General features: G+C 42.6%; 1 protein-coding gene across 1 annotated transcript in view; it reads left to right on the forward strand.

The window, feature by feature from the left end:
- Positions 1-13,648, forward strand: part of LOXHD1 (lipoxygenase homology domains 1) — a gene marked incomplete at its 5' end in the record, with an annotated part of 100,799 nt that overhangs the window by 27,392 nt on the left and 59,759 nt on the right. Inside the window, 11 exons of the mRNA XM_009699881.1 lie at positions 866-942; positions 1,765-1,961; positions 2,296-2,488; positions 3,325-3,485; positions 6,255-6,555; positions 7,087-7,241; positions 8,534-8,667; positions 9,573-9,721; positions 11,032-11,136; positions 11,861-11,989; positions 12,743-12,907. Of these exons, the coding sequence (XP_009698183.1) occupies positions 866-942; positions 1,765-1,961; positions 2,296-2,488; positions 3,325-3,485; positions 6,255-6,555; positions 7,087-7,241; positions 8,534-8,667; positions 9,573-9,721; positions 11,032-11,136; positions 11,861-11,989; positions 12,743-12,907 (1,766 nt within the window). The remainder of the gene's footprint in view (positions 1-865; positions 943-1,764; positions 1,962-2,295; positions 2,489-3,324; positions 3,486-6,254; positions 6,556-7,086; positions 7,242-8,533; positions 8,668-9,572; positions 9,722-11,031; positions 11,137-11,860; positions 11,990-12,742; positions 12,908-13,648) is intronic.

A 13,648-nucleotide genomic window follows, 5' to 3' on the forward strand; every position in this document is an offset into this window, starting at 1 on the left:
TGCAGCAGTCTGGGTTTGAAGCGGAAAGTGAGAAACCTCTGCCAGGTCCCTTGCTGTTGTCGCACAACGGTTGCTGTGCGGTGTATGATGGGGTTGGAGCTGTAATTCCTTCAGCCCTGAGGCTGAAGGAGCAGCTGTGAAGGTTACCAGATTAACAATTGGTTCCCCTCCATTTTCCTTTCAGATTTTTTTCCCTTGAGATCACGCTACAATTTGCTTTGTGCCCAGCTCTTTCTCTTAATTAGTCTAGTTGGATCGTTAAATTGATGTTGAGAAACTAAGGAAATCCTTCCTTTTGCTGGTGTCAGCTGCCTCCACATACCCAGCCCTGAAAATGGGAACAACATAATTCATCCCCTTCGTAGTGGAGAAAAAAGGGTTATGTAGTTATCTGTAAGGAAGGGAAAAGTGATGATAACCTAGAGTGAGCAAACACTAAAAAAAAGGGGGGGTGGGTTTAGTAACTTGGACACTATAAAGGCTGTAATCAAGGGGACTAGTAATAAAGGCTGCAAGTATTTCTGGTCAATGAAGGTCAATGCTTTCAAGAGACTGAGATGGCCTATTTAGGGGAATAACTTGTGGCTATAGAATTTGTGCTTTCCAGACAGATGGACATCACGGCAGATGCTTATCTACTGCGAGCAGGGCTCTCGTGATCTCTCTTCTCGGAAAAACAGAGGTCTAAAGTGTGACTGCCGTAGGGTCTGGTCAACCTCCGGCAAAGTTAAGAGATACAGAGCTCTGTAAAAATACCTTTTTGAATATGGTGTGGATTTTTACTGTGTGTGGAGCCAGCCTAGGTTTTGGAAGGTCTAATAGGTCCTAATTATTCGAAGATAATTTACTTTTGTTTGTAAACCAGATGGCTTGACAAAAATGAAGATGATGGTCAGATTGTCCGAGAATTAGTGCCTGCTGGGGAGTCACCAATGCTAAAAAGTGAGTTTAACTTGGAAAAAAGTTCTGGGTTTGAGCTGTATGTGCATGTATTTACCTGCTTTATTCTACTAAATAATTCATGTCAGTTCACAGTAAATCTACTGGGCTTTTTTTGCCATTCTTATGCAAGAAGCTGCAGTAGGTCACTGGGGGGGAAATGCCTCTGACCCTTAAATCCTAGTTTATGAATGGGATTAATTTGCATAAAAGAGAATAATTGCAACATTATATATGTAGAAAGAAACTTTGATTTTTAATGTCGTGATTTGTTTAAGAATTGCTTTCTTATATAGCTTTCCCTGAAGGATATTGAATTGCCATTGCTTTAGTAGAGTAAATTCTGTCAAATAACTTTGTGTTGCCAGAAGAAAATCACCAGAAAGATTACACTGTCCTTTTCTGGAGAGCCAGGGCTCTCATACTACAATTTTCTTTAGAAAACAGTGCTTAGAGAGCTCAGATTGAGTTGCTTTTTGTTTTGTTTTAGAAAAAAAGTCAAAGCTATTGAGTTAAATTGTACGTATAAAAAAAGTGAAATCACCTCACTTGCCTAAGTTGGTGATCATTTAACAGTGAGAGGGAGAGTATTTTCTGCTTATTAGTGTAACTGCTGCATCTCTTATGTTTTGGTGAATAACTCTAAGGTGTGACATCTTATGGAGGGCGGCCCTAGGATGTCAGATGCACGAATGGAAGAGCAAAGTCCTTTCTGTGTTTGTAGCTGGAGCCCTCCTCCTCTATATCTGTTTGAAACCAATTGCCTGGCTGAGCACTGGAAATGCCACTCACGTGTCTGTGTTTTGTACATTGATCTCACTTTAGATGTCAGTTATCACATCAGCGTGAAGACAGGAGATATCCCCGGTGCCAGCTCAGACTCCAAAGTTTTCATCAAACTCTACGGTGAAAAAGCAGACTCCAGCAAAGAGGCTCTCTTAGTCTCTGATAATGATCTAGGCAATTATTTTGAACGTGGTCGAGTGGATGAGTTTACTATAGATACAATGGATATTGGGAAGGTAAGAATTAATTGCAGGTGGCTCTGTGCTTCGTGCAAGTGTTGGAATTCAGGATCAATATAACACTCGGGATTGAATGTGGTGTAAGAATCTTTGACCTTTACATTGCATATTAAGAAACACATTTTGTGTAGACTGTGGCATTGGCAGTCTAGTGTATGTGTTGGCATGCAAAGAGTGGTTTAAATTTATAGTTAAATGCATATATAAATTATTTACATGAACACGCTGGAAGAACAGGGTGCCAGGGGAGGGAGATTTTTATATATTAAGTAAATTCTGTTGTGTTGTGGGTTTTTTTCCACCCTCTTGGTTTTTGTTTGCTTTTTCAAAGATCAACCGAATACTGATCGGACATGATAACGTGGGTCTTCGGTCTGGCTGGTTCCTGGCCAGTGTCCAGATCACGGTTCCAGTCCAGGGAAGGCAGTATATGTTCCCCTGCAACCGATGGCTCGACAAAGATGAGGCTGATGGCAGGGTGGAGGTGGAGGTCTACCCAAGTGAGATTGTGCCTATTGAGAAACGTAAGAGGAGACACATTGAGAAATGTATGATGTTTTGCAGCTAGGACTAAATCTGTATTACTAGCATTCGCAAGGACCAGGACACCACTGTGGTAGACACCAAAGCCAAAAAGTCCCTGTCCCAAAGAGCTTATGTTGGTGAGGAAAGTAACTTATTCTCCTCTTGTTTAGTTTTCTAAAACAGTTGAGAAAACATTACTGAGTTTTCCATCTCCATTTCCTGGGATTGTATGAAAAATTTACATCCTGGGCAGTGTAACAGAGCACAAGGTGCCGTGGTTCTTCATTGCAGTACCAGTCCATTCTGCTTTTTTTTTTTTTCACATTTACCTGCCTCGCTGCCCCAGTCCTGCACCAGCACACGTCCCGTCCTGCCTGTATTACCCCATTGCCTGGAAGAGAAAAGCTGTTTGATAAATAAGGACCAAATCCCTACAGTCTATTTGACTTTTATCAGTAGATAAGGCTATGGTTAAAATTTGCCTTGGGATCCTGAGAAAGGATGTTGTGTTTTTCCTCTGCTCTGTGTAACTCCTTCCCTTGTATTATATTAAGGAGATAATGTAACCACTCTACAGTTAATACTGAAATGAAATTCCCTTTTAAGGCTCTATTTTGCACCCCCCTGACACTGGCTTAATACTTGTAAAAGGAAAACTATTAAGTTAGTCCTCAGTGAAGAGTTGTGTTATCTCACATTTGGTTTGGATAAGAGCAAATGGTCAGCTACGTGGTCATTTGTTAAGACAAGGTAATTTAATTTTGAACCTGCTCTCCCTCGGGAATGTTGTTATCTGAGCTTCTCTGCTGATTTAATTGCTTTATTTTTGGACTAGTGATAAACTACGAAGTGTCTGTAGTTACCGGAGATGTGCGGGCCGCAGGCACCAATGCCAAAGTCTTCATGCAGATTTACGGCGAGACTGGCAAAACTGAATTGATCACCTTAGAAAACAGATCGAACAACTTTGAACGGGGAGCCACAGATATCTTCAAGGTATGATGAAGGTGGCCGTTGCCACTTCTATGAGGGGAAAGAAACGATCAGCCAAAACTGAGACATCAACACAATAGTTGGCTCAATTATACAAAAAAAATTTGACTTTTGAACAAAATTTCCAGGTCTGTTGATATCTGCTGTCCTCTACCCATATTGTTGGGAGGTTTTGTGTATCTTTTGGGAAGTTTTGTGTTTCGTGGAGTGACTTTCACCTTCTGAGGGAGTGGTAGCAAAGGTGTCATGGAAGAATATGGTCTAATAGCAGCATTTGTTTACTTTTACTTTCAAAGGTGGTACTCATGTTAAATCCCAAAAGACCTTAAACGTATATCTTGGGCCTGACCATATGTTGTTGTCCCTTTTCTTTGTCTAGTTGTGGAAATACAGAATATAAGGAATCCTGGCTTTGCCTGTGGTCACACGTGCCTTTAACCAGAGGGACACGTTGTCATCCCAACCCTACAGAGGTTTGCTGCTGTAATTTCTGTAAACGTGGATTTTATTGCCTGTAACACTACTTCAGTGAGCACTGCAGAGTCACGGTGCTTGAGGAGTACAGCACGCTCCTCCAGCTATCGGTTTGGCCAGCATTTAGGTTTATTCTGCAGAGTCTGCACCTGCTTCTGAGCAACCCAACAGTAAGCAGAGTATTTGCAGGGGTGAAAAGCCTCAGACATAACTCAGGCGTGTAAGCCAGGATCTAGTTAATCCAGCAAGAGATGGTGGGCTGACAAGGCTGAGCAGCGGGTGTGCACCGCAGTGTGGTTGGGCATCCTTTCCTGAGTGTGAGCTGGCTGTGTTGGACCACTGTCCTTTTTTGGCTTGCTTGCTTGGGTTTTCTATCCAGAGAAATCAAAGTCTAGAGGAAAGGAATGGTCTTAGCCCTTGTCCTGATGCGGGGTTAGAGCGAGGACAGGATGTGCTGTCAGGGCATGTCAGAACCACATCCTCCTGTATTGACATAGCCTCAGGAGATACCAACATCTGGACAGTAAAGCACAGAGTCCAGATGGAAGCAGGATTTAAGGCACCTCTCTCGTATGTGCTCACAGCACAAGGCTCAGCACGGTGGTGCCTTGGTCTCCTTGTGAATTTGCAGTCCCACAGAGGTGGGATCCATCCCATCCCAGTTAAGCGCTTACTTGGAGCTAGCCATGGAAGGTCCTCTGAATCGTCAAGATCAGGGTATCCTTCCGATTGTCACTGGCCAAATAGAGGTGCCTTTAGCCACAGCTTTACCACAGTTTTGTAATGTGTGTTTTTGAGATCAGTTCACCTCCTCCTGTCTCACTTTCTTGCTTTATAGAATGGAGTTAGTGATGTTTATCCATTTTTAATGAGTTCTTTGGGATTTAACATGACTAGCACCTTATAAATGCTTACTTTTTTAAGACTCTATAATTTTAAGATTAAGTTTCTCTGATTTTAAAGGAAATAAGCTTTCTAAAATTTATGAGTAAAAGCTATTAGCCAAGATCAGATTTATAATAAAGCCATATGTACAGTGTTCTGTTTACATAGCCGGGCGTACATTCTCTCTCAGGTGTTTTATTGCCAGACTTTAAAGTTCTGCCCATTTTCTGTGATTTTTTTTTAATAAGCACACAAGGTAGAAGCTCTGAAGCATTAGTAGACAGATCCTCTATCTCTTTCATGATATGAATATTTACAGTAAGATATGGGCAACAATAAGATTCTGTGAGCTACATGCTAATAGGAAATGCCATCATTTATAGACAGGGCATGCAGGATGATTATAGCAAATCTAAGGGTAAAGCGTTGTAAGGAAAGACACATTCTTCATGCCAGGACAGCTGGATCAATTTTAGTTTTCTGATAAGCATCTTATGTGCAATTGATTTTGTTTTAATCTACTATAGAAAAAAATGCTTCTAGACTGAAATCTTATATGCCGAGTTGCCAGATTTCAGCCTGAAGCAAATGTTTGCAAGTTTTATAACTTAAACACTGCCTAACAGCATAAGCAATCATCAGAAACAAGTCATTGGTTGTTGAAGGATTGCGTGGAGTAAAACCTTCTATCCAGCTTCGTTAGGTAGTAATCCAGACAAATAATCTAAGCCAACAAGGTTTTGTATCTGCTATATTGACTAGAGAGATGGAAATCTTCTTACTGCTACAGCCTTCTGCCACTGATGCATTGTAATCACTAATGATTGTATCTTCTCTGCACACCAGCGAAGTCAGAAAATACTTTTCTAATTTTCCAGATGAGAAGGAAGGAGAAGGGCAGTCCAAGCCCATGGTGTCAGAGATCAGGTTATACGAGTCCAAGTTCACTGCCTTTTCACTATACCGTTATTGCTTCTTGCTTGGTTCATGTCTTGTGCTAAGTATTAAATGTATCTTATTATTCATTTAAAAAAGACATCAGGCACTGAGAATCTGTAAAAAAACTAGTACAATATTTTGGCACATTTACCTTTCAATGCCAACATAGAGACAACACTGGTGAGGTGAGCAATGGAGAAGTAGGGAGCCCAGTAAATACGGATTCAGCTCTTATCCTCACCATGGTTCCTCTGAATGTCTTCAGCTCAGTCTGCTCAGCTGAGCTTTGGTGATGGAAAGTATGAAAGAATAAAACAGGAAGGAAAAAATAAAGGTAAATTTGCATAAAAAATTGATCTTACCCTGCTTAGATGTTTTGGGTGATAGAGGCAACGCTCCTCATTTTTAAGAATGCACTTTATGAAGTTAAGATGTCTTATATCCTCCTGGGTGCTGACTTTCCCTTGGTGGCAGAGAGAGGCTGCAGATGTTGGCAAGATTTATAAGATTCGGATAGGCCATGATGGGAAAGGCATTGGGGATGGCTGGTTCCTGGAAAGTGTCACGCTGAAGCGGCTTGCCACGAAGATGAAGGAGTCTGATAAAAAGAAGAAGAAGAAAAAGAAGAAGTCTGATGAGGAGGAAGAAGAGGAGACCAAGAAGGAAGGAGTAATGGATGTCTATACATTTGTGGCACACCGCTGGTTGGCTAAAGATGAAGGAGACAAGGAGCTTGTGGTGGAGCTGGTGCCTGATGGAGAATCTGCCCTGGAGGGTAAATATCAGAGCAAACTTGTGCGTGTGTGCATACAGCAGTTGCATGAAGGACGATAACCACACCGTGGTGCTTTGCGGGACCATTTATGGCCCTTCAGCCATCCCATTGCCCCAGACCTGCAGTGTAGCTTACACTGTGGTTTGGTTGATCAGCTCTGGGGAGAAAGAGGACAGTGGTTAAACTAAGGCAGAGGATGGAGGAGACAGCCTGAAACGAGAGTATCCTAAAGGACTTCTGTAGGATTCTCCAAGGCTTGTCTGGGGCACTTGGATCGCAAATCCCAGGAGTTACCACCATGGCTGGGAGTTTGGCAAGCTGTAACTATTTATATGGTTAATGACAAGGGTTCGAGAAAGATGTAGCTGCTCATGTTTTAAGATAGATGCAATCAAACTCCAGACAAAATCATTCTTAAAGCTGACCGTGCCAGCATTTTTGAGCTACATGCCTTCATGGTGAGCCACGGTTCTGATGAAATACGGCTATTTCTGGCCTCCTCCTGATCTGCCTTTGCAATTTTACTTGCAGAGAATACGTACGAAATCCATGTGCTCACTGGGAACGTGTGGGGGGCTGGGACGGATGCTAATGTCTTCTTGAGCATCTACGGCGTAGGAAGAGGAGACACGGGTGAGCGCCAGCTGAAAAGGTCGAATAACCTCAACAAGTTTGAAAAAGGCCAGGTAATGCATGAACTCAACTCACTCAAGCGAGTAGAAGGCTGGCGGAGCTGTCTCAGTTATCATGCTGGCTATTCATTGCAGTCTCTTCCTTGAAAGGCTTGTCTTCTTTCAGCTTAAATCTCAGATGTGTTTTATTTCTTAAATGTATTATTTAAAGCAAAATGCCTCAAAACATTTTCCAGGGGAAATTCATTTGAATGATAAGCTAAACATCAATTCTGCATTGGAACCACCTTTCGCATCTGCTTCCCGCAAGCATTCTGCTACTAATGTTTCCTGCCAGGATTACCTGAAAACCACAGACTTTAAATTAATATCGGAGAGTATTTGTGGGGCAGCTCAAGTATGTCAGTATTTAGATTGCAAATACGATTGTAAATGTTCTACTCAACTAGTCAGGGAATAAAAGCAATATTACACAGTGTGCTATAATTACATTATAATCCAGTCCAATTAAACAACATCTCTTGTAGATTGAATATTTGCTATAAAAATGTTTATGAACAATTAACAAACTACTATTATAGCCAGGAATTGTTCAAGGAATAATTTTGAATCACAAAAAATTATGGAAACAATAAGCAGCTGCGGAAAACTTGCAATCACAAAAAAGAGGCTAAGATTTTTAAATAAGCTGTTAGCTGTGATTTATGAGCTTGGCGCTGGTGAAACTGCAACCTGCGCGTGCTTCTTCATTCAGTGGGAAGAGCTCCAAGCTGCAAATGTAACGCTTTCTGCTCTTGGGAATAGAAACCCAAAGTCTACCAACAAGTTGATCACTTTAAGATGTTTAAAGTATTGCGATAACAAGGACCATCGTGTTACACTAATATAGCTAATAAATGAACCTCTCGGTTGTAGTAAATGACAAAAGGAAGAAATTCTGTGGTTTGAAATAAAGCACATGGAGGTGCACAGGAGAGTTTCCATGGAGTCAATACATTTGTGTCCAGTTCCAGATTCAATCTGGGAGAAAATACTAAGCCTGAAAGGAAGGAGATTTCGGAGAGATGAGTTAAACCTAGAGGAAGCTGAAATTGGGATGAGGTAAAGAAAGGAGTGAAGGGTTGTACGGCTCCATGGCTGTAACTGCCTTGTAGGGGCCAAGCATGAGTGTTAACGGGAGAGCTCACAGCTCCGTAGTTATTTTAGTACATCCACCCAAAGAATACAAGGGGGACTTACAAACACTTTTTGTTTTCATGGGGAAAAAAGATTACCCTTGGCCATTTAATGCCTTTCTTTCACCTTTTCTGGGAAACACAGTCATTTGCCTCTTGCCTCCTGTGCAGGTGGATGTGTTCACCATCAAAGCCATTGATCTGGGTGAGCTGAAGAAGCTGCGGATCCGTCACGACAACTCTGGTGCTAGCCCAAGCTGGTTCCTGGAGAGGGTAGAGATTGTTGACCTCAAGGAGAGCACCACGTGAGCAGCCTGTCGCACCCTTTTAATACGGTCAGAAAAGGGGGCAAGTTCTCAGGAGCCTGCAGAACCGCGGGAAGTCAGAGGAGATGCAGAAGCGCATCGTAGCTCCTCACCAACTCACAGGGAGCAGACATCCTTTGGGAGCCTTGTGATGGTTGCGCTGTTATACTGACCATGAGGCCATTCCAGAGTACCTCTGTGTGGGGTTTTGCTGCCCCAGCATCTGTGCAGTCAGGAAACCAGCAGTATTTGGAAAGAAACTTCAGTTTTTCTCTGTTTCTCCTAGGAGGGACTCTCCTTCCAGAGAGGTCTCCTTGCAGAGCCTGCACTCATATGTTTCCTTTCAAGGCTCCACTCTGGTAGACATTTTGTTTGTCTTTTGTACCTAACGCAAAGATCTGGGCCAAAAGCAAGTCTGGATCTAAGCAAACTCCCATGATTTTCACAGACAGCTGGGTGAGCAAAGCCTAGGCTGTTAGAAACCTGAAATTCAGGCTTGCCTTTGAACTGGAACATGCTTGAAGTCGCATGCTTAAAAGTTGTGCAATGATTTGGTGGGTGGGACTGCTGGTAAGGACCTCAAGATGGGTCTCCTCTTCATAAACGTAAAATGCCCGGGAGACCTGAGGTTCCCTCAAGTTATTTAACTTCTGGGAGTGAAAACTAAAAGGAATCAATCGTACGGGGCTGACAGCTCAGAAACAGCACTTTTCAGTAAGTGCTCGCTAATCTATTTATGGATTTAGCTCCCACAAACAATACCGAAGCTCAAAGATCAAAACAGACGTATTGTTCAGCTTTGAGTAATCTTATTTTCTTTAAGTAGCCTCTGACCTGTGCTTATTTTTGTTATTAAAGCCTGTGAAGCCCTGTGTAAGTGCTGGGTGCTGCTGTCATTCTTGTAGGTATTATTTTCCCTGCCAGCGGTGGTTAGCAGTTGAGGAAGATGACGGTCAGATTGTCAGGGAGCTGGTCCCAGTGGATGAAGCATTTGTAAAGAAAGATTCGGAAAATGATGGCCAGTCTCTTGCAACGCTGGGCCTGGAACAGAAAGGTTTATGTTAGCCTTGTATTTCTTCCAGTATGGGGTTGAAAAGGAACCAAGTTACTAGCAGTGCTAATTGTATTAGTGGCTAGTGTTTGCTGGGCTGTGAGTAATTCTGCCCCAACCATGAAGTTTTCAGGTGTGAATGACGTGTGAAGTGTGTGTCAGCCAGCAAGGAGTGGACACTCCCAATTTTAAGGTGATTTAGTCATCTTGCAAGATTGGACCTGAAGTGAGAAAGATAAGAAGATGGGTAACACGTTCAGTCATCGTCTCTCAACTGACATGCACATTCGTTGTTAATATCTAAGCCTTAATCCCAGACAGTTCACATAGCGGACTGGGATGGGTAAACGTTTCAACATGAAACTGAGAGGAGAGCAAACATGACCAGAGAAAGGGAAGGGACCTAAATTTATCTCACTTTCCATCTTGCTGCTGGTGTCTGTTGTCCTCCGATACAGTTTTCCCTCTCTTGTACGTAATTTTGCACAGTAACCGCAGAGCAATGACACTCCAGGGTCTGATGCTGCAAGGTGCTGAGTGCCCAACGCTTCCACTGGCTTCACTGCCAGTGAAAGGTCTTAAACTCCCCCCTAACTTCCCTTTCAGATACTTCTGAATACGTGAACAATTTCCACAAATTGTATAACCAACGAATTTCCACAAACTGTTTAGCCCTTTGGTTCAGGAGGACCTGCTGACCGAGCAGCATCTTGGAAACATGTGTCTAGCTGTGGAGGAAAGATTCTGTTTTGGAAGTCTTGAGCAGGTTATTGCAGCACAGTGAAGACTATATTAGACTTTTCCATATTTTTCATGAGCTTACTGCGCTCGCTAGATGATGGCACGATAGAAACCTCCCTAACGATGCTATTGTGAAGGGTGTGCTCATGAACATGAACTGTACACGTTAAAGTGCGCATACCTTCTGGTATGTGTTATATGTACATATATTATTTGGTGCTACTAGAATAAAAGGGGGGGGGGGAATGCAGTATTTTTAATGAAATAGTACAGGCAGAGGCAGCTTAGAGGAGCCTTAGAGATTCCCAGGAAGCAAATGGGAAGGCTTGAGCACATTTCTTATCTGTAGATATGCAGACAATGTACTGAATGACTGGAGCAGTAAAAGAGTCTGCAACCAGATTGCCCAGCTCAGCCCAGGAGCTACCACAGCATACGACAGGAATTAGAGATTACAACAGGGCTGTGATCAGTCAAAATCAAACTCAATCCAAACACACATATGTAATGAAAAGTAGAGTTAATTCCTGCTCAGACTTCACACTCTAAAATTAAGATATTTTATCTGACAGCTAAATCAACAACATACACCGTGAAAGTGAAAACTGGGGACAAGAAGAATGCTGGGACAGATGCCAACGTCTTCATCACTCTCTATGGAAGTAAAGATGATACAGGTATGGCTTCATGTGATCGAAAAGGATAGCACCTCTCTGCTGAATACCTGAAAAGACAGATCATGGATTCCTTTTGTTTCCTCGATACCCATCCCTCACTCCTGTTTTAGTACAACTTTATGTTCTCGCTGTCTCCTCATACATCGTGATAACTGGGAGCATACCACCAGCTGCTGTAAATCACTGTCAAACTTTGCGATGCTGATTTGCACCAGCTGCTGATCTAAAGGCTTTAATTTCAATTATAGAAACAGCACAGTTGACTGGGACTACATTACTGAGTAGTGAATGCAGTGAATGATTTGCTTTCCTCAGCAATGAATCAGCACGCTCCTGAAATTCAACTCTCCCCTGCCTCTTTGAGTGGCCCTGAAGTATTTAATCAGCTGATGAGCAAATCCTCTTGGAAGCAGCCAAGCCGTGTGTGCAGTGACTGGGATGCCCGTGAGAGTGACAGGGAACTGATGGGTAGGACCCATTTCTTCAGCTGTGAACACAGCACAACAGCATCGCCCCTGTGGCACTGCCAGAGGATCACTCAAGAAAGGAATTCTGTATATTTCGGGTGTTGATACAGGTTTGGGTTCAGAGGGAGGGAGAAAGCTCAGGTCTTGAGATGAAAAGCCGTTTTTTATGTTTTAAGCACTTCCCCCGTTCCACTGTTGATGTTCCCAGAGGATTTGTTTCACATGCTGAACGATATCCTTTTGCATCGCCACAACAGGGGTAGTCAGCCTGAAGGCCTCAAAGATTAACAAGAACAAATTTGAGCGTGGGAAGGTAGATGAGTTTACAGTGGAGTCTGTGGATATTGGAGACCTGAAAAAAATCAAGATAGGCCATGACAATAAAGGTAAGAAAATCTGCTTTGTAATGTAGTATTTCTAGTGCATTAGGCACATTGCTGTATAAAATAACCAGCCTCCAAGACCCCAAATGTAATTTACCTTTTGGTGACAGATCCTTGCTGTCACTTTGACTGTTGTTGCCACTGTCTTTGCTGCTAGTACCATTCCCGTGGCTGTGGCAATAAAAGCACAGTGGTGGCAACTTGCAGGTGGTTTTACCACCTCTCTCTCTGCAAGAGGCTCTTCAGTTTTGCAGCCATATCTTTAGAGAGATTTCCCACACGTCACCAAACTTTGTATTTTTTCTTGTCACGTGTGAGACCTATAGACTCGTCTCATTTCTTTGTAAATATTTTTGTTCTTTTGATCATCAAGTCTTGGGTGCTTTTCAGACATGGCTGTGTCTCTGCTATAAAAAAAGGGAAGCAGGGGAAGGACATGTGCATTCCTTCCCTATGGGGCACCAAGGGACATGTTTGTTGATAATTCCTCTCTTTTACTACAAAGGCAAATTAATCCAAGTGATGGAGTAATTAGCACTTCCACGTGCACGTGTTTAACCTGACGCATACAGAAATGTAAAGCGCATTACCTGAAACCTGGACAATCACTTGCAATGATCTTTATGGTATCTATTCTATTTTTCCATTGGCAAAAGAGAGGAAGATTTATTTCTCAGAGGTCTGTAGTGCAATGATTCATTTGCTGTTGTCTGTAAAGATTTTGTGGGTTACTCACTGTTATCTCTCCAACCACAGGTAATTCAACTGGCTGGTTTCTGGAATGGGTGGAGATTGATGCCCCATCACTGGGACAGTGCCTCAAGTTCCCTTGTGGCCGTTGGCTGGATAAATCGGAGGATGATGGAGCCATTGAGAGAATTATCTTCCCTGCAGAACTGCAGACAACAGAGTATACCCCATGTGAGCAGAATGCCGTTTCCTCAGGATACACCCATCATTAGAGAAGACAAAATCTCACTAGCTCATGCAGTTTTATAGGCTTGGCCTCTCCCTTGAATTGACTTTGAAAAATTTATAAATACGTCACATACCAACTATCCCAATTACTACAAGAATGTTACTCTGGCTGCTCTAGACTAACATTTCCTGTATTTGCCAAATCAGAGAGTCATTAAAAGCCATGTGGCTGTGTATGATTGTCTTTTTGCTCCCTCTTGCCCTGCCATCTCCAAGTCCTCAGCCCGTTCCAAGCTGTCTTCCTTGTCTCCAGTTTCCCTTTGATCTTGCTCCATTCTAATATTGCTGTTTCTGTTGTCAAAGCAGACACTTTGGTCTTGCTTCCGAGCCTTGGTTTCCCAGTGTATTTGGCATCGCACACCCCTCTCTTACTGAAAGACCCTTTTCCAAAGTTTCTTCAGTGTGGTGCTTTTCTGATGGTGTTGCATCAGTCTGCCTCTTGTAGCATTCTAAAATTTTTCCTTATTCTTCACTTTGCTTCCCTCTAAATTAATGTTTGGGGTAAACCCAGCATCTTTTGGGACCCCCTTCTTATCTTATAATTTTCAACTCTGCTGTGGCACCTAGAACTCTCCTATTCAGGCAACATCTTTTCCTGTCTCCAGAATATCAAGAATCAGGTAACATGCCTTTCTTGAAATAAATAACTGAAAACATTATTTTGCTTATTTTGTAGCCCTCTCT

The sequence above is a fragment of the Cariama cristata genome, unplaced genomic scaffold, assembly GCF_000690535.1.
Source record: "Cariama cristata isolate BGI_N322 unplaced genomic scaffold, ASM69053v1 scaffold2595, whole genome shotgun sequence".
Classification (NCBI taxonomy): domain Eukaryota; kingdom Metazoa; phylum Chordata; class Aves; order Cariamiformes; family Cariamidae; genus Cariama; species Cariama cristata.